At 46.4% G+C, this 21010-nt stretch overlaps 1 protein-coding gene across 1 annotated transcript in view; it reads right to left on the bottom strand.

The window, feature by feature from the left end:
- Positions 1-5964: 5964 nt before the first annotated feature.
- Positions 5965-21010, bottom strand: part of EZH1 (enhancer of zeste 1 polycomb repressive complex 2 subunit) — a 298197-nt gene continuing 283151 nt past the window's right edge. The window contains exons 21-22 of the mRNA XM_086924094.1: positions 13980-14064; positions 5965-6751 (exon numbers count right to left, since the gene is read on the bottom strand). Of these exons, the coding sequence (XP_086780220.1) occupies positions 6691-6751; positions 13980-14064 (146 nt within the window). The 3' untranslated portion in view covers positions 5965-6690. The remainder of the gene's footprint in view (positions 6752-13979; positions 14065-21010) is intronic.

Below are 21010 nucleotides of genomic sequence, written 5' to 3'. Positions count from 1 at the left end.
TTTATTAACCAATCGTCCAGATATGGGAAGACATGAATGTTGTCCCTTCTTAAGTGTGCTGCTACTACTGTTAGACACTTTGTGAACACTCGAGGTGCTGTAGTTACTCCGAAGGGGAGTACCTTGAATTGGTAGTGTTGACCTTTTAGAATGAACCTTAAGTACTTTCTGTGCAAATGATGCATGGGAATGTGGAAGTAGGCGTCCTTGAAATCTAATGTGGCAAGGAAGTCTCCCTTCTTTAGCAACGGTAGAATTTGTTGTAGTGTGACCATATGAAAGTGGTCTGATTGCATGTACAGGTTTAGGGGCCTTAGATCTAAAATCGGTCTGAGGGACCCGTCCTTTTTGGGTATGAGAAAGTATAGAGAATAAACTCCTGTGTTTTGATGTTCTTTTGGGACTGGTTCTATTGCGTTCTTTTGCAGTTGAGATTCCACTTCTTGTCTTAGCAGTATGAGGTGTTCCTGTGACATAGGACGCTGTCTGGGTGGTATTGTTGGAGGAGTGGAAGTGAGCTCCAGACAATAACCTGACTGAATTATTCGTCTTACCCACCTGTCTGTGGTGATGGAGTTCCAGACAGGTAGGAACTGTTGTAACCTCCCCCGACAGGAGTGGAATGGTCTGGGGGGATGGCAGCGAAGTCACTGTTCGGGAGTAGAGGTGTTGCGATTATGGTTTCCTCTACCTCTACCCTTATTGTTGTTTCCTCTATAACCTCCTCTATAATATCCTTTATTAGGCGAGGTTTGGTTGGGTGCTTTAAAAGAAGAGGAGGTATTGTCAGTTTGGAAACCCTTAGAGGCGCCCCCGTATGAGGAGTGACAAAAGGAAGGTCTATGGGCTTGTGTTTGTAAAGCTCCCATGGATTTTGCCATGTCTATCTTTTTTCATCTTTCCAGATGGACCGAAAAGATGTTCTTGGTGAAATGGCTAGTTTAAGATACTGGCTTGTACTTCTGGTTTAAACCCAGAGATGCGTAACCATGCATGTCTACGCAACAATACCCCTGTGTTCATTGCTTTAGAAGCTGTGTCTGCTGTGTCTAGTGCACATCTTATAGGGGTATTTGTAATAACTTTGCCTTCCTGTATTAGGTCAGAAGCCCCGGTCTTGTATTACTCTGGCAAGTGTTGCGTGAGTGACTCTAACTCATCATAATGAGCTCTATCATATCTTGCTAACAAAGCTTGAGTGTTAGCAATCCTCCAGACATTAGCAGCTTGTGAAATGGTAATTTTCCCAAAGCATCTAAAAGCTTAGACTCTTTGTCAGGAGGTGGAGCATCTCCTGTTGTCTGCGAATTAGCTCTTTTTCACGCATTTGACACTACTAGTAAGTCCATTGGAAACAGTCCTTTAATGTATGCTGGATCAGTTGGAGCTGCCTTGTTCTTCTTTTCTAGTCTGGGATTAATTACCCTTGCTCCGACTGGGTCCTTAAATATTTCAGGTGCATGTCTTACCACTCCACTAAGTATTGGAAGTGTGGTTGTGGTCTTATTTGAGGACATTAAAGTGTCCATTAGGAAATCTTCTTCCATTGTATCTGTGTCTAGGTCTACCCCATGGAAAGTGGCTGCTCTATGAATGAGCTGCGTAAACCCAATAGTGTCATCTGGGGGAGATGGTCTAGATGGGTATACATCATCTTGAGGTAGATCTGGTGAGTCTGGTGTATTATAATCTTCCCATGGGTCCCCTGCTGGCCCAGGAATATCATCTGGGTCATTAATGTCTTCTATGTGATGTTCACTTTCTACGTCCTGTGGGTAACTATCCCCATCATCCTCATCTTGTGGTATAAGACTATGTGTACTAGATGGTAAATGTACAGGAGAAATATCTACTGGGACTTCTTTCTGGTGAAGGGATCCTCATTGGTGAAGTTTGAGCATGCTTTGTTATAGGAACTGGCAGTGTTTTATGATAGTCCATTTTCCTCTTTTCAGACACTGAAGTGATATGTCCAGTCTTTGGATTAATATGAAGAGTTTTTTGCTTTGGATCAGGTTTAAAAAGCTCTTCTACTGGTAAATCTTTTTTCGGCGCCGATTTACATGGTATGGGGCCGAAATGCTTAGGTTTAACAGTGTCCATTGTCTTTGGAGCAGGTTTTGGTTTTGGTTCCGAAGACTTTTTCCTAGGATCCATGCGCTTTGGGTCCGGACTTTTTGTTCCCGGAGTACGTTTCGACTCATCTACCTTCGGAGTATGTTTCGGTACCGGAACCTTCTTCGGGTCCACTTTTTTTTTTAACCGAGGCGGTTTTTGGTTCGGTAGGTTTGGGAACCTCTTTTGGTGCCGAACTTGCTTTCAGTTTGACCACTTTCGGTACCGAAGGATGCTTTGGTGCCAGTGTTAATTTGGGTTTAAGGACCTTCTGCTTTTCGGGACCAATAGACTGACTTGAGCCCAAGTCGACTGGAGGCTTTTTTGTATTCTTCGCTGCCGAGTCCGAAGGCGGGGCGTTGGAAGGTTTTGGTCGGTGTGCACCTGGACCCGAAGATGGAGGTGGAACCGAAGCCTGTCCCGGTATGGTGGGGTGAAAAGGGTCGACGTCTGTACTCACGACCTGTTGACCAGCTGGAAGATCTTCATCTTCGGATTGATCCTCAACTCCGGAAGCTGAATCCTCTGCTTCGGAAGCGATATCTCCGTGCTGTTGTTCTTCGGCGTCTACTTCAATTGGAGCCTCGTCTATGATGAGCTCTGGTGTCGATGAAGATGACTGCGCCATTACTCTCCGAGCTCACCGGTCCCTGATTGTTTTCTTGGACCGGAACGAAGCGCAGGCCTCACAGTCTCAACTCGCGTGCTCTGGAGATAAGCAGAGATTGCAAACCTCATGAAGATCGGTGTGAGGGAATGTCCACACCTAGGGCACTTCTTGAAGGGTGTTCTTTCCATGAGCCGGAGGCCCAATGGCGCAGTTGGGCCCGACGGCCCGACGAAAGCTGGAATCGAGAAGTGAAGTCTGTATTTGACGCTGGTAACCGGAATCAATGTCGACGACGATGCCAATGGTATTTTGATTGATTTATGGATTCGAAAAGAGATCGGTAATGGGACCGAACGATGAACATATGCGAGCCCGATGGCAGAAAAAAACAATCTGAAGATAGAGCCGATGCCCATGCGCACTATGGTCAAAGGGAGGAATCATCCAACAGACAAAGACTCTTCCAAGACAACAACAAAGTGTAATCATCCGGGCCCACCACCAGATGGTGATCTAATGCAATAGTGTGGTCTGCGGACCATATGCCTCGAACATGTTTATACTTTCAAATGGAGGAAGAGTTAGGGGGTTTCAAATATATCAATCTACATTTATTATTGGCAATATAGAAACCCTTCAAGTTACCGGAGGTATTCAAATCAACCACTTTACAGCAAAAGTCTGGAGTTTTGTCATGCAACAAGAATTCTAGCTGCCTAATGAAAGGAAATTCTCCCCTTAGGTTGATTGCAGGTAACCTCCCGGCAGGAGGCCAATATGCATTTCTATAAAGCTGCCTTATACGGGCTATGATGTGCCTTCTAACGGGCTGTGAGAGAGTGCTTGTGACACAACCGCACCGGGTCTGGTACGGTCACAGGGATTGCAGCTGTACTGGTGTGGATTGTGGACCAACTGTGCTTCTTCAACCTAATCCGATTAGATCGCTTGTCCGAATCCAAACTATGTACAGCATAATATATAATTTCTACGCACCTCTAAACTTCAATACAATGTCTTGTATGTGAGAAATGTAGGAAGCTTCGATTCGGTCTAGGTGAAGTTTAACTACTTTTATACACACACACCAACTAGATAATTATTAATGTTGACATTTTAAGCAGGAGAAATGTTTTTCTTCACAACTGCATTTCAGATGCGTTTTACTGTTCCAGAAACAGCATGTAAGGACATGGTGCAGATGTCTCATGATCTTGAATGAGATCTTTTCTGAAGAACATGCATCATTCCATGATGTGTTTTTATGATGCAATAAATAGTTCCCTGTACTCTTATATAAAAATCTTTTTCCACAGGGTTTTCGGAAGATATACCTATATTAGATCTATAGATCTATAGAAAATATCATAATATAGGATAGCGTTAGCCGCCTATTCAGGCAATACTTTGGCGCACAGGTTTTTGTCACACAGGTTACTGGTAAGAGCAGTGATGCAATAACGTCATAACATTTTCTCAACAGGAAAAGACACAGGCTGCAAGAAGATATTTGATCATCGTATAATCAGCATCAGTTATCACTTTATGGGACAGCTGTCCTCACTTTGGTGAATCCGGCTAAGATCCAACCCTTTAAAGTGTTTTGACAGATTCAAGCAATGTATTTCAGCCTGGGTCAGGAGAGAAGTCCAATGTTCCCGTCTGGTTATCCAAACTGTAGAACCGTCATTTGGTTTTGGGGTAATTACAGCCTCTAATGCTGCAGTGCCACGCATGCCAATTACCCAAGTTTCTCTTCAGTAGTCAAATTAGATGTTGGGATACGTTTTAGACCACGTGTACAATATTTCATTTATCCTATTCAGTGCATCAAACCACCATCTACTACAGAGTTTAGGTTGAGTTATATAATCCCTCTGAACTGAATAAAACATTAAATAAATACCCAGAAATAATAGACGTAACCAGAACCAAATTCTATTTAGTATTAACTGTAAAATGTTAAATACAGAAACTTCTAATTGAACTGTATGAACAATTTCAGACATGTAGAATATTTGGATCATACTGGAATAATAGGCATAAGATATGTTTAGCTGTTTAAGTGCTAATGGCCTTTGCTAAGGGTGTCATTAATTGTGAGGACACTAAAAGATCTCCAGATGAACTGCTGAATTAGAAACATCTTCTATTCTGAGACAAAGTATTTCTGCTGATCCTTGACTATCGGTTCCATCTTTGCGGAATCCACTCCTGCTACCATTTTCTACACTTCTCAGAATGGGATTTCAGTCTTCAAAGTAACGCAATACCAAGAACCCAAAAGCAGTGTCCTTAGACCGAAACAAAAAATGCAACCTTTGGACATTAGAGAGACATTCAAATTGTTCGACACTAGGCATTATTTTATATTCCACTTCGTTAAAAAAAAAAAACCCAACTAAATATATATTAAATGTAGTATGCCTCAGATTACGAGACATAAGCACTGATTTGGACTGCTCTCACCATCTTTTCCCAGTTTTCAGCTTGTGAATAACAAAAAGGCATAATTTAATGATCACACTTAATGCAACTTCCTCTGATTGTAGGTTTTCAAGAGTTTACACGTTACTGGGCAACAATGTGTGCATCATATGTCAGACCTCAAACAACTTTAGGTCTTAAGGGCTCTTTCACAGCGGGAAACATCCCTTCATGTCCTCCAAAAATAATAAAACTTTATTCAATGCACAGTCTACTTTCCATGGCAGTTAATGAAGCACCCACACTCCACTGTTTTATAAAGTGCATAAAAGCATGAAGTAGCAGGTATACATGTTCAGCAAGAAATTGAAAACATTTGCTTGAGCATCCCAGATCAGGAGCACACAGCATTGTCTGAATTATATGTTAGCAACACCGTAAAAAGTTGCTTTGTTTGACACCAAGTAAAGACTGGTCAGATGAAAGAGTGGGGGAAATCCATCCTTTTCCGATTCAACACTTTAAATAAAGTTTTGTGAGCTCAAAGATAGATACAAGAAGAACCCTGTGAATACAGAAGGAACTTTCAACAAACAAAGCTGCAGAGAAAAAGGTGAAAACTCTTTTCACAGAAACAACAGTATTTTTGGGAATTGAATATCCTCTGGATTTAAGTAGGTATGGTGTTCTTGAATAGGAATCATGTAGTATCACTAAAGGCTCTATGCCACATATGTTTAGTTCATCATTGGGTTTACTTCCCCCTTCATTCTAAGTCACAGTTCATATTGACCATAAAAATATGGTGTATATATTTTGTCACATACTGATTTATATTTATTATATTGTTTTGTAACCTATGAACTTGCCTATCTTTGAACTCCAATAAAAAATTATGACACAAAAAAAAATATGGATCTCACTTCATAGTCCTGACATTCTTTTTTCACTTCCTGGGATGCTAGGTTATCTTGTTCAATCAAAAGTTCTGCTTATCCTTTAGTCTCTTAACACCCTTTAGGGGATACTTGTACCTTAAGAGTACAAAATGTTTACCAGACTGGGTTGAGCACACAACCGGGCAGTTGTGACTTCAGTGCCCAAAGAAGCATGAACTTCTAGACTGGACGGTCTTGAAGGATACCTGTAATTGCACGCAAACAACCCAAAGAGCATCATTCTTCTCTCCCTAAACTTCTCTTTTGCACATAAGCGAATATACATATATATTAGATATACATTAACTTTTACAGAAATTATTTCTTAGTTGACTTAGCTGCCACAAGACAAACTGTGATACTCTCCACTCCGCAGTATCCAGTACCACTAGATGTTTGGAGCCTCACTGCAGCACATACTGAAGAGCATTAACACAGGACCAATAATGCTAGCATGCACACACCCAGCACGCACACAGGCATATGTAGGAGCAGCGAAGAATACATTTACGGCAACAAAGCCTGACAATCAAACACAGCCACTGCTACGATGATCTGTGGGGAGGTACGTGGACGAAGGCCATTTACTGCAAGCAGAAGTTACATGTTCTCTGGCTCTCTTTCTATTCCAACGTATTTTAAGGCATCAGCTTGGCTATACCTAAAAAGGAGAAAAGGAAGACAGATCCCCCATGAACCATTGGTATAGTATTTCTATATTTAACGGACAGAGTGCATACAACCATTTATCGATAGCGGACTAAAGAAGTGGGTGTATAAACAAATGTTTCAGAGTCTGTTTTTTTGCCAATAGACCAGAACAATTTTTGACAAATAGATATAGAGCTTGCGAATACACTTCCATGCCTATTAAAACTCAATTTACTGTTTCATTGTGTGCAGTCAGTGAAAAAACGTGTTCAAAATCATAATAAATACATTTACTAAGGTATATAAGGATGCTGGAGTAGAACAGGTGCAAAGAGTGGAGAATACATGCAAGACGTTCACAATCTTGTATTGCTCGTAGAAGGTAAATTATACAACTTGGTTTATTGAGGTAACGAACAAGTTACTTACCTTCGGTAACGATATATCTGTAAGAAACATTAGTTAGTGTTAGATTCCTTACCTTAGAATATCCCCAGGCGTCAGTCTGGATCCGGAAACTTTTGCGTAGCAGTACCCCTGCGCGTCGGTAGGCGTCGTCTGCAGGCGTCCCCTGCGGCTCCGCGTCCGTCGTCGGCGTCGTGCGCCGTGATGACGTCGCTGGAGTATATAGACGCCGCCTCCGCGCGCTGACGTCAGTTCTTTGTACACAGCTTTTCCGCGCCAGGAGACGCAGAGCCATGAGAGAACCAACACTGGTGCCATGTAAAAACTAGGGCCCTGAAAGGGACGTCTTTAACCCTAGGTATCAGTTCGCAGAACGGGGAGGATGGGTGGGTTCGGTAAGGAATCTAACACTAACTAATGTTTCTTACAGATATATCGTTACCGAAGGTAAGTAACTTGTTCATCTGAAAGAAACACGTTAGTGTTAGATTCCTTACCTTAGAATACATACCCCAGCAATACCAACCCCGGTGGTGGGTCTGCGAACCAATACAATACTACACCAGAAAGTCCTGGAGGACAGAACGGCCAAAGAAGCCATCCCTCCGGACTTGACTGTCCAGGCAGTAGTGCCTCGCAAAGGTGTGCAGCGAGGCCCACGTAGCCGCTTGGCAAATGTCCTGCAAGGGGACTCCCCGGCCCAGGGCAGTGGTAGCCGCCGTGGCCCGAGTGGAATGGGCCCTCAGCCCAACAGGAGGCTCCTTCCGAGCCAAAGAGTAGCACGCTTTGATGCAGAGAACGACCCATCGAGAGATGGTCCGTTTACAGACCGCCCGTCCCTTCCTCGCACCCACGTATCCAACAAACAGTTGGTCATCCACCCGGAACTGGCGTGTGCGATCCATGTAAAATGAAAGCGCACGTTTTGGGTCCAGACGATGGAGCCGCTCTTCATCCTTTGAAGGATGCGGAGGCGGGAAGAAGGAAGGGAGGGTGATGGACTGCCCGATGTGAAAGGCCGAAACAACCTTGGGCAGGAAAGAAGGTCTAGTCCTCAGAACCACCTTGTCAGGATGAATGGACAGGAAAGGAGGTTGGACAGAAAGAGCCTGGAGCTCACTCACTCTCCTGGCAGAGGTGATGGCAACCAGGAAAGCCGTCTTTAAAGTCAGGAGACGGAGAGGGCAAGAATGAAGGGGCTCAAAGGGAGCACACATCAGAAAAGTTAGAACCAGGTTCAAATCCCACTGAGGCATCACAAACGGAACAGGTGGAAACATGTGAGTGATGCCTTTCAAGAATCGAGTTACAATCGGGGATTTGAACAAAGAAGGCTGATCAGGAAGCCTCAAAAAGGCTGAAAGGGCAGAAAGGTAGCCCTTGATAGTGCCCAGAGCAGAGCCCTGCTGGGCAAGAGAAAGAAGAAACAGAAGAACCTCCGAAAGAGGGGCAGAAAGAGGATCCACAGCCTTTGCTGTGCACCATGCCACAAATCTGTTCCACCGACAGGCGTATACCGACTTAGTGGAGGGACGCCTGGCTGCCAGAATAACATCACAGACTTCAGGAGGCAAGTCAAATGGCCTCAACTGCCGCCGCTCAATCTCCAAGCATAGAGGTGGAGACTGGACAGGTTCGGATGGAGGACCTTCCCCTGCTGCTGCGACAGAAGGTCCTCCTGAAGGGGCAGGCGGATCGGGGGACCGACTGACATGCTGAGTAGCTCGGGATACCAGTATCTTCGAGCCCAGTCCGGAGCCACAAGGATAACTTGGGCCCGGTAGCGCCTGATCTTCTTCAGCACTCTGGGCAGAAGTGGTATAGGCGGAAAGGCGTATAACAGACCGCAACTCCACTCGCGCCGAAAGGCGTCGCCGTGCGAGTGCCGTCTTGGAAACTCCAACGCGCAGAACTGATGACATTGCGCGTTCTCTTCGGTGGCGAATAGATCTAACCAAGGCTCTCCCCATTGCAGAAAGATGCCTTGCGCCACGTCCGAGTGCAGACGCCATTCGTGATCCATCGAGCACCGACGGCTGAGTTCGTCCGCCCTGGCGTTCAGAGAACCTGCCAGGTGTTGAACCGTCAGAGTCACGCCCTGACGTTCCAGCCATTGCCAGAGGCGCAGAGCCTCCTGGCAAAGGGTCCACGACCCCACACCGCCCTGTTTGTTGCAGTACCACATGGCGGTGGTGTTGTCGGTGAACACCTGCACTACACTCCCGTTGACAAAGGGGAGGAATGCCTTCAGTGCCAGACGAATCGCCCGCAGCTCCAACAGGTTGATATGGAGCCGGGACTCCGCCGGAGACCAGATGCCTCTGATCTCTGCCTCTCCCAAGTGGCCACCCCAGCCCTGGAGGGACGCGTCCGTCACGACAACGTGCTCCGGTTGGGGAAGGGAGAGGGACTTGCCCTTGACCCAATTGCGGTCCGTAAGCCACCACTGCAGTTGTCTCGCAGTGCCCTCCGAGATCAAGACGTGGTCGGACAAGTTGCCCTGATGCTGGGCCCACTGAAACTTCAGGTCCCACTGCAGAGCCCGCATCCGCCACCGGGCGTGATGCACCAGAAGGATGCAGGAAGCCATCAGTCCCAGCAGCCGCAGCGTCAACCTGACCGAAACCCGGGATAGCGGCTGAAAGATGGGAATCAAAGCCTGAATATCCCGAACCCGCCGTTCCGGAGGATAAACCCGGAACTGCGCCGAGTCCAGAACCGCCCGATGAAAAGGAGCTTTTGAGAGGGACACAGGTGTGATTTCGGCACATTGATGGAGAACCCCAGGTCGTGCAAGAGGTCTGCCGTCATCTGAAGGTGGTGGACGACTGTCTGGGGCGAGCCCGCCTTCAACAACCAGTCGTCTAGGTAGGGGAAGACTGAAACCCCCAACCTGCGCAGATGGGCTGCGACCACCGCCATCACCTTTGTGAACACCCGTGGGGCGCTGGTAAGGCCGAAGGGAAGCACGATAAACTGAAAATGCTCCTGGCCTACCGTGAACCGCAGGTAACGCCGGTGGGCCGGCAGGACGGGGATGTGAAAATAGGCGTCCTGCAAGTCCAACGCTACCATCCAGTCTTGTGGGTCTAGAGCAGCCAAGACCTGAGCTAACGTCAACATCTTGAACTTCTCCTTCCGGAGGAAGCCGTTGACGTTCCTTAGATCCAAGATAGGACGTAGGCCCCCCTTGCCCTTCTTGGGCACCAGAAAGTAGTGGGAATAACAACCACGCCCTACTTCTGGCCCAGGAACGCGCTCGATGGCCCCCTTGGCCAAGAGGGCCGTAACTTCCTCCTGCAGAAGTGTCAAGTGGTCCCCCGACACACGGTGGTTCTGCGGTGGCATGGCTGGAGGAGAGGTCTCGAAGGGGAGGGAGTAGCCCCTTCGGACGATTTGCAGCACCCACCTGTCCGAAGTGATCGTGCGCCAGTGAGCGTGGTGATGGCGAACCCTGCCACCCACTGGCGTCACATGGGGCCGAAAGCACGGACTAGGAGGATTTTGGGGTAGATGCTGCGGGGGAAGGTGTGGTCTGACCCCGCCGTTGTCCCAGACCGCCACCACAGCGGTTTCCACGGCCGCCACCGCGTTGAAAGGATTGTTGCGGCGCGTGGCTGGCAGCACGTGTGGGGGCGCCCCTTCCTTGGCCACGAAAGGGACGAAACGAACCCGTTTGCTGATGCTGGGTCGAGAGACCCAAGGACTTGGCCGTGACCCTGGAGTCCTTGAAGCGTTCCAGCGCGTGGTCCGCCTTGTCACCGAAGAGGTGACAGCCATCGAACGGCATGTCCATCAAGGTATTCTGGACATCTGCCGAAAAATTGGCGGATCTCAGCCAGGCGTGGCGACGAATCGCCACCGTCGTTGACATAGCTCTGCCCAGCGAGTCGGTCGTATCAAGACCACACCGTATCGAATATTTCGCTGCATCTCGGCCCTCAGCCACTTGACCGAGTTTTGCCCGCACCTCCATGGGGCATTCTGGCAGCAGTTCCGCGACCGTATCCCACACAGAGTGGGTGTAGCGGCCCAAGAGGCAAGCGGTGTTGCAAGACCGCAGGCCCAAACTAATGGACGAGAAGACCTTCTTGCCAAATTGGTCATACCTCTTGGATTCCTGGTCGGGCGGGGCCGACGGGAATGCGGACTGGGAGGTCGAGGCCTGGATCACCAGACTCTCAGGAGTGGGGTGGGTAGACAGGAACTTGGGGTCGTCCGGACAAGGACGGTGGCGCCTGGCCACGTTCCGATCAACAGGCGGACCTGAAGCGGGCCTGGACCAAGTGCCCAACAGAACGTCTGACAAGGCTTCATTAAACGGCAGCAGTGGCTCCTGTGGGCATGACTGCGGTTTGAAGACCTCGGTGAGGATGTTAGGCCTCACAGCCGCGACGGGGAGCTCAAGGTGTAAGGCCTTGGCAGCCCTCATCAGCACCACAGAATATGCAGCTCCCTCCACCGATGCCACGGAAGGAGGAGAGATCAAACCAGGGTTGGGAGAGTCGTCCAGACCACTGGCATCCCCCAAGTCACCTGTCCAGTCCGGGTCATACTGGCACTCGCGTGACAGAGGGTCCTCGGACCCCTCCCAACCTTCACCGAACTCTTCATCTTCTCCGTATTCGGAGTCAACGATGTAGACCGGCTCCTCGGGGTTCAAGGGCCCCATCGGCGCCGGAACCGGCGTCGAGCGACGCCCGTCCGGCTCCGCGTCCGGCGTCGGTGAAGGTAAGGGGACGGCGCCACCCGGAGCCGGCGTCGGAACCCCGCTGCCGGCCGGAGCCGGCACCGGAGAACCGGCGCCGCGCGGGGACGGCGCCGGGGGTAACCCCGATGGTAACGGCGCCGGAGAGGCCGGAAGGCCAGCCGGCGTCGAACCCGAAGGCCCTTGCGGCGCCGGGGTCGGAGCCGTCGGCGGGGCCGGAGCCGTCGGCGGCGCCGAGGCAGGGACACCCGAACCGCCAGGGCCCCCAGACGGTAGCACTGGGCCCGAAGGCACCGTAGGCCCCGTCGGAGAAACGAGCGCCCTCATGGCCATGAGGAACGCCTCGATCTCCTCAGGCGTCGCGCCGTGCCCAGGGACCGGAGGGTATGAGGCAGGCCGCGCCGGCGACTCTCGCGGAGCCGCGGGGTTGGGGTCACCCGAGCCCCCGGCCGCATCGCGCGAGCGTCGGGGGGAGTGGGGGGTACGATGACGACGCCCCGACTTCTTGTGCTTCCTACCTGACGAGCCTGACGAGTGGTGTCGACTTCCGGAACGCTCGGCGCGGCTCCGCGACCGCTCCCTCGAACGCTCTCTCGACCTCCGGCCGGACCGGGACCGCTCCCGGTCCCGACGTGGGGCCGACACCCGGAGCTCCAGTAGCTTGCGGGACCGCTCCCGCCTAGCCTTGTTGGGGCACAAAGAGAGAAATAACTATCGAAAAACTTGGTCAAAAGACCGGAGTACTGCTCTTCAGATCTGCGTCCACTGGCGCGGAAAAAAGAAGAACTGACGTCAGCGCGCGGAGGCGGCGTCTATATACTCCCGCGACGTCATCACGGCGCACGACGCCGACGACGGACGCGGAGCCGCAGGGGACGCCTGCAGACGACGCCTACCGACGCGCAGGGGTACTGCTACGCAAAAGTTTCCGGATCCAGACTGACGCCTGGGGATATTCTAAGGTAGGGAATCTAACACTAACGTGTTTCTTTCAGATATTGAAGGACTGTGGGTTCCCTACCTGCTGGTCAGCCTAACCTAGTTAAAAAAATAAGCTGCCATTTGCTACTGTCACGTTACAGAGCTGGATGTTCACGCAGGAGTTCATGCAAAACCCAAATCAGTTAGTGGGCATTGAGCATATAGCATTTTCTGACTTGGACCCCTTCCATCTTCTTGAACAGAAACTTAACACCCAAGCATCAAGCATTTGGAAAGTCCATGCTGCATGTGCCATCGCTACCAGTGATGAAGCAAAGATTCTTTCCGAACTGTGTTCTTACCTAACAGAACTGTGTTTATTAAGTTGGTAGCTTTGCCCTCTACCCGCCTTAGTTATTATTGATTAACTAGGTGCAGACATTTGGCTTGAAAAGTACCAACTCACAAATTAAATATTTGCATTAGACCTTCCACTACAAATGTTCATTGTAGTTACCGGAAGTAATCGGATGCAAACTGCAAAAAACAAGAAAAATGTTATGCTATGTGTATCCTAATGAAGAGTACTAGCTCGTTGACATGCAAGGCTGTGGAATTTTTTCATTCCAAACTTTGAGATTCTTTGCAATCTCGTTTAACTTCAGAAACATAGCAAGCTATTTTATTTCTTTAAACAATGCTGCCTGAAAAGTTTTTTCAGAGGAAAACTGAGCACAAAACCTACTTCAAGCATGTGAACTTCCACAACTGATGTTTGACAGGGTTAGAATTCTCTGAAAACTCTAATATGTGCAAAGTTTGCATCGTCATCCAATTAGGAGGACAACGTTTGAAAGTTTATTCACGGTTACACTACTCATTGTGCAAGCTATACATCTCACCATGGCTCTACATATAAACATATCTACAGACCAGACTGCATGGCACAATTCTCCAAATACACAATAAATTTGATCTGATGAACAAATTAAAATGATTAACCCGTGCTGAAGTAATACACATAATACAAAAAATTAGCAGCCTTCTTGTTAAATCTATTTTTATATATTTTATAGTTCTTTATCCAAACTTTTTTCAGATATCTGTTACAATTAGGGGAGAGGTGAGGAATAAAAGATGAATGGCAGCATGTTGTATGTAACAGTATGACTCCCCCCAAGAAACAAGCATGCTTCTTGCTCACCTGTAGTCAAAGAAGAGCTCCTCGCCGGCCTGGATTGCTCTTTTGGCAAAGATTCCTATTCGGTGATCTCCATTCACCATTACCACTGTAATGATAGCAGCACAGCACACAGTCAAGCTCCCTGGTTTTCCACACATTTGTAAAACATGCCATTTGTAGATGGACTTTAATCTTACATAACACTCTTAGAATCTGGGCCCAGGAGTGCCTTGACATGGAAAGCTTGCAAACCTGAGTTGTGTGAAATGATCTCTCCAAGTGCACATCTTCATACTACAATTCTATATGCTTGGTATGATAGAAAAACAGTCTTCCGTGAATGCACCATATGAATGCTTTTTGATTGAGACACAAGTAACAATAACAGGATATTTAATGCTTTTACCTGTCACACTCTTCTATGATGGTGTGGTAGGAAAGCCAAACATTGGCCAGAGCATTACAATCGGGTTAAGGCAGCTGGACTGCAGTTACCCCAGAATCAGAATAATGGGAGATGGGCACTTCCATGAGTCACAGTGGTATCCTAAGTACTGTAGGAAACTGGGTTTTTGTTACATTTGCCCCCCCCCCCTCCACTGTTTGCCCCCTTTTTAGCTGCTAGATGCAAATATTTGACTGACAGTGCACTGGGGCTTGCTTATTCTAAAAAATAGACCAGATTCATTTTTTTGAGAGGCAGGACCTTTCACATTTGAGAGCATTCTTGTTACTCTGAGGCCTTGGCTTTAAAGTGTGGGGTCACGCAGGGCTCTACTTTGAGCCCCATACTTTTCAACATTTACCTTAGCCCCCTAGCAGACATTGTCAAGGAATTTGGAGTGTCAATTATGTCTTATGTGGATGAGACTCAACTTGTCCTCTGTTATATCTGTTATTTAATGTGTTTTATCCTTGTGCTTTTATGGTCATTTTATATGTACCGAATAAAGCTTCATGAATTGAAAATTGAACTTGTCCTCTCACTTTACCAAGAGACAGATCTAGATAAGAAAGAACTAGCACACTTGCTTTGAGAAAGTCGCTTGATGGATGGTGAATCATTTGCTTAAGCTAAACAGAGGTAAAATGGAGGGGATGATTTTGGAATATAAGCCGAAAAGCAACCCCCAAATGCATATAGAATGGCCAGAGAGTTAAGGGCATTTTCCACCCTTCGTTTCCCCCATAATGAGCTTAGAAACAGTTCCTTAACCAAGGAAGCACAGGTAAAAATAAAAAATAAACTTACAGCAGCGTGTTTTAAGATAATCAAATCTTTACAAGAAAATCCTGATCTCCTACCTACCCATTCTAGAAGAATAGTAGTGCAAGTTTTGATCTTTTTCCTGTTTAGATTATTTGTTCCCCCAAATACATCATCAAGAGACTGCAGCTTATCTAAAACTCGGCAGATAGAATGATTCTGAAACGGCCTAAATATGCATCAGCAAAAAGTGCGCTGGCTTCCAGTGAAGCCAGAATCGGCATTAAGGCCCATTGAGTTATAAACCAGAAAGGTCCCACGTTGATCATGGACCTCTTGGCCCCTTGCCCACTTCAAGGAATCTAAATCCTCCTAAGCACAACTATTAAAGGTCCCTCGAATACAAAGAATGAGATGGGGTGGGAGATCTTTATCCTACTAGACCCCAAAACTCAGGAAGCTAACTGACTTAAGAAATGAAACAAACGAGATTTGCTTGAGGAAAATGCTCAAGTCCTGGCTTTACCGCTCTACTCTAGTATTTGATCAATGTGCAGGATAGGACTCACTTAGCGCTGGGAAGCCTTTACAAGTCAGCATAAGCACTGTATGAATGGATGTGGTATTTCTATTGTGAGAACCTAGACATGTAGCTGGTTTATGAACTATTGCAATGTGAACATGAACTCGCTCTAACTTAAATGTGGCCTACATCTTAAGTTTGGGTGATTTCTATTTACATTTTGAGAATGCCTCAAAAGCACAAACTGCAATTTTTTCCTTTTTGATCTCACGCGATGCTCCCTGCTCATTCTAAGGGGCATGTATTTTAAACAGTTTGCTACATGCCTTTATGCCAAACCTATTAACCCTTTGCTGTTCATTTGTCCAATCATTATTGCGTTCCTCTTTCTTTCCCATTCCCTCTGTCCTGTAGGAAAGAGGTTAGGCTGTCTGTGCTTAAGAATTACTGCAAGTGGAATGACCTCTCTACTGATTTGCTAGCTACTGATTTAAAATTAACATCAACAAATTCCCTCTCCGAGCCTGATCCTCGACCATTTCTTGACAACTATACAACTCAGCTTACAGATTGGTCCTCTGAAGATGAAGGTAGTCCAACATTCTTGCCCTTCTTGTGATTAAGTCTCACTTGAGCTTTCTAGAGGTGGAATAGTCTCTGGTTAGTCTTTAACACCAAAAGGTATTGTAAGTTAGATTGGCCTTTTATAATTCAAATGGGAAAAGCTTAATCACTGCTATAAAACGATATATAAAGACTATAAAGGCCGCCTTCTTTTTAAACAACATTCGTAAAGCTCCTTATATGGCAGGTGCTCTCTTTTTCAAGATAAAGGCAGCTCAAAGATCCACATAAGACTTGTGATGTGTCTATTTCTGTTAACAAATGTTATCAAATTGGCGATTTTATTGTCAGAACAAAATTGCAGATTGTGAAAATGTGCAGAGCTGCTTTGGCTTCCCTCCTTTGTCTGACACTTCTTCCCCGCGCCCACCAGGCGCTCAACTTCTTCTTTCCCTCTTCGCGATGAGGACTACTCCCTTCGGGTTCAAAATAGCAGACCTTCAAGAGCCTCAACAGATATACTGGATGTATGTCGTTACAACGCATACTTTTACAACGCATACCTTTACAACCCAATTTTTACACCGCAACATCCATTACAACGCATGCCATTACAACGAATTCTATGAAACTACCTTTACAATGCATTCCACTACAACGCATACTACATTTACAACGCATACCATTACAACGCATACCATTACATTGCATGTATGGTAAGTATTGGATAGTGTAGGGGTAAAAATTACTATTCTAATTCCATGGGGGTGCAACAGTAGGGTAAGTGTTGGATAGTGTAGGGGTAAAAATTACTATTCTAACTCCAGGGGGTGCAACAGTAGTGTAAGTGTTGGATAGTGTAGGTATGCGTTGTAATGGTATGCGTTGTAATGACTGCGTTGTAATGACATGCGTTGTAGTGGTATGCTTTGTAGTGACATGCGTTGTAATAGTTGCATTTTAATGGCAAGCGTTGTAATGGATGTTGCGTTGTAAAAGTTTCGTTGTAAAGGTAGTGCGTTGTAAAAGTTGCGTTGTAAGTGTTGTTTCCCGATATACTTCTATCTAAGCTGCATCAAACCCCCTCTTCTGGAACAGTCATTGCTGGCCACCGTTTTGAATGCTTCATTATCTTCTCAAGCGGGTTCAAACTTGCTTGTGTAACCCCCTTATTTAAGAAGCCTTAATTTAATCTTGAGAATTTGTTTTATTTATCGACCTGTTTCGCAACTTCGCGTTATAAGAAAATACAGTATTTTCTCAATTAACAGAGTATGCAAAATAGAATAATCTTAATTTGCTCAAAGCAGTGAGATAATTCTTGTGGTGGTCGTGGATCAATTGCACTGATGCTGGTGTCCCAGACGCAGTCATTTTCCTTGATTTGTCAACCGCATTTGATACTTAAGACCACACGATTCTGCTGCTTACGCTTAACAAGCTAATCTTCAAGGATCTGGCTTGACATGGTTAGGCTAAAGATCGCAAAAGGCTGCTACGTCTTCTTACATTTATTCAGATAGTCCCGGAGGGCTCCATTTTGCTTCTATTTCTAGATAGTGTGTATATGAATCCACTGGATGAAATCCATCCAATCCTTTTAGTTTAGTTTTTCGAAGTATGCCGATGACATGCACATCATTAGAAATCTCAGGCAACGCAACCAAATGCACTTCTAATTTGCATGACTCTCTGACTAAAGTTGAAGCTTGGATGTGTTATAACCAGCTTAATCTGAGTGGTGAAAAGACAGATCTTACGGCCTATTAGACTCCCCCTTTCCTCCCCACACTTTTTGGGAATTGTCAGTCTGGCCTCATCACTTGGCCCGAACCGAATTTGCAATGTCTGGTAAAAATAGTGGTGTGAAACCTGACTTTGCTCCCTCTATGCTCAGCCAAATCTGCTGTGGTTAGCTTCTGTTTTTTCAGTTTAGTTTTACACCCTTAAACACATCTTTCTTCTTCCTGTTCCTCACAAGTTCCACAGTTTGAAGACTTTTAATTCTGCCAGGCTGGATTACTTTTATCCTCTTTACCTGTACCTACCCCAATGCACCATGCATAAGCTGAAACAAGTCCAAAATAATATCACCAGGTTAGCAGTGGCCATATCTCATCTATCCTGGTGTCTTTGCAACGCTTCCTGTCTAGGCATGAATGTTGTTTAAATAGTTTGCTTGGTGCACAAAGTCAATTCCATTTTTGAATGCTACAATCCCAGTTTAGCTTTAAAATCCAGGCATTAGGAATTCTTTTTAGTTTCCTGACTTCAGTCATTCTCTTGGGGGCAGGTCTTCTTAGTGATGGCCGCCTCAAAATGGAACACCCTTCCATTAATCATGTGCTCAGAGCGGAATTCGCTTGATTTTAGGAAAGCCTTTAACACTTATTAAAGTCAATTCCAAGGCATAATGGATTTATGTGCCTTTTATGAGTGAGAAGAGGATTAGTACAATTTAAGGCACACAGTGTCTGCATACCATTTCAAATTCACTTTAACATGTTAAAAGGTACTTCCTAATCATTAAACTAGCACCCCTAGTACTGTTTATCCTCTTGCCTCAGTAATTCCTTATTTAAAAAATAAAATAAAAATATCAGTAATTTAATCGATTCAGACAACAGGCACGATCTTTAAGATCTTTACCTAATTGTCTATCGAAGCCTATCACAAAGTGAAACTGTTAGACATGTCAGCCTTTGGGTGTTCTCCCCCAAACACTTTGCCTTCACCTCTCCTATTTTTGCTGATCTCGTTTTCGTTGGTCTTAGGACTCTCTGCACCAGTGCTAACCAGTGCTATGTTATGTTATGTTAATAGGAATTTGTAAAGCGCACTGTCACCATAAGTTTCCTGGCGCTAGGTATGTAGGAAGATGAAGCAGTAGGACGAGTTAACAGGATTGTGTGAATAGCCATGTTTTTAAAGCCTTTCTGAAACTTAGTAGGTTGTTACTGATCTTGATAGGAAGGGGAAGAGAGTTCCAGAACCTGGGTGCCAGGTATGAAAACCTGCGTCCACCTAGCTTTTTCAGTCTGATAGAAGGAGTAGCAAGTAAGTGAAGGTGTGCTGAACGGAGGTTACGGGCCGGGGAATGCTTTACAATGAGATTATTCAGAAATTCAGGGCTGTTACAATGGAGTGCTTTAAAGATTAGGCAGCCTGTCTTGAAAGCGGCTCTTTGTGCAATAGGCAACCAGTGTAGTTTTTGTAGCGAAGGCCTAGCAGATTGCCATCTGGGGGTTTTGTGAATTAGCCTTACTGCCGGATTCTGGATGATTTGAAGGCGGCGGAACAGAGTCTGAGGTAGCCCTATGTAAAGGGAATTGGAGAAGTCAAGGCGTGATCGCACCAAGGAGATCACCCCCTGCACCAGGGCGGCGTGCGATAACAGGTGGGAGATTCCTAATTTTTTGCAGTTGGAACAGACTAGCGGAGATCACTGCCCCCACATGTCCCTTGAGAGAGAGGTCGGAGTCGATGACCACCCCTAGGCTCTTCACTGAACGTGAGGGCGTGGGTGGAGGACCTAATTCTTTTGGCCAAAAAATGTGGGCCCCAATGTGCCACGCTGTTTCCTGGCAAAACGAGTTCCGTTTTTTCTGGTTTCAGTTTACGCTGATTGTGATTCATCCACTGCTGGATATGGAGCATCGCAGATTGGAATTCTGCTGCAGCGTTTGGGGAGTCCAAGGGAAGATGATCTGCAGATCATCCGCATAGTTAAAGACCGTTATCCGCCAGTTTTTTAGTGAGTGAATGAGTGGCAGAATATACAAGTTAAACAGCAGTGGTGAAAGAGAAGAACCCTGCGGTACTCCACATACTGTGGGTAGCTTAGTGGCAGTATAGGAGCCCAAGCGTACCGTTTGCGATCTACCTGGCAGGAATGACTTGATCCATTCGTGAGCAGGGCCCTGAATGCCAGCTTGTCCGACACGGTGTAGTAGTATATTGTGGTCCACCGTGTCGAACGCGGCTGACAAATCCAGGAGCCCCAGAGCCTGGGGGGCCCCCTTGTCGGCATTTCCCCTCAGTGTGTCTAGTACTGCCAGGATGACGGCCTCTGTCAAATGTGCAGGCCTGAAGCCAGCTTGATTAGGCTCCAGGAACTTGGTGTTTTCAATTAACTTAGAGAGGCACCTAGTGACATGGGCCTCCAGGATCTTTGCCAGGTAGGGTAAAAGGGAAATAGGGCGGTAGTTGGCGGGGTTAATGGGGTCTGCCCCTGGTTTCTTTAATAGGGGGACCAGTGCTAAAGAGCTTGCTCCTTTAAACATGATAGAATTGTCTGACACCCAATTTGCATAATTAATATACTGTAAGTCCCTAATAAGTGGTACTGCACGTACCTAGGGCCTGTCAGTTAAATGTTATTAGTGCGCCAGCAGCACAATTAAGTAGCCCTGTAAAACAGCTCTGGCCTGTCATTGCAGCCTGTGAGTGCAATTTTAAACTTGTACTTCGACCTTGCATGTATTGATAGTGACGCTCCTAAATTAATTTCTCACTACTGCAAGGCCTCCCTCCTCCATAGGATAACACAGGGTTTCCTTATTACATTTAATAAGTGATACCTTTCAATTGGGAATAGGTTGACATGTCTAGTTGGGGTCTAAAGAATTGTAATTAAAATTTTTAGTCACAATTCTGACAATGCCACTTTTAGAAGGTTGGCATTTTCTAAACCTAGCTATTTGGAGACTGCAGCATTTCCCTGGGGCACATGAGTAGGTGTACTTGGCAGTTGGCCTT

Source organism: Lissotriton vulgaris, chromosome 5, assembly GCF_964263255.1.
Source record: "Lissotriton vulgaris chromosome 5, aLisVul1.2, whole genome shotgun sequence".
Taxonomy (NCBI): domain Eukaryota; kingdom Metazoa; phylum Chordata; class Amphibia; order Caudata; family Salamandridae; genus Lissotriton; species Lissotriton vulgaris.
This window is presented reverse-complemented; position numbering and strand designations above follow the sequence as displayed.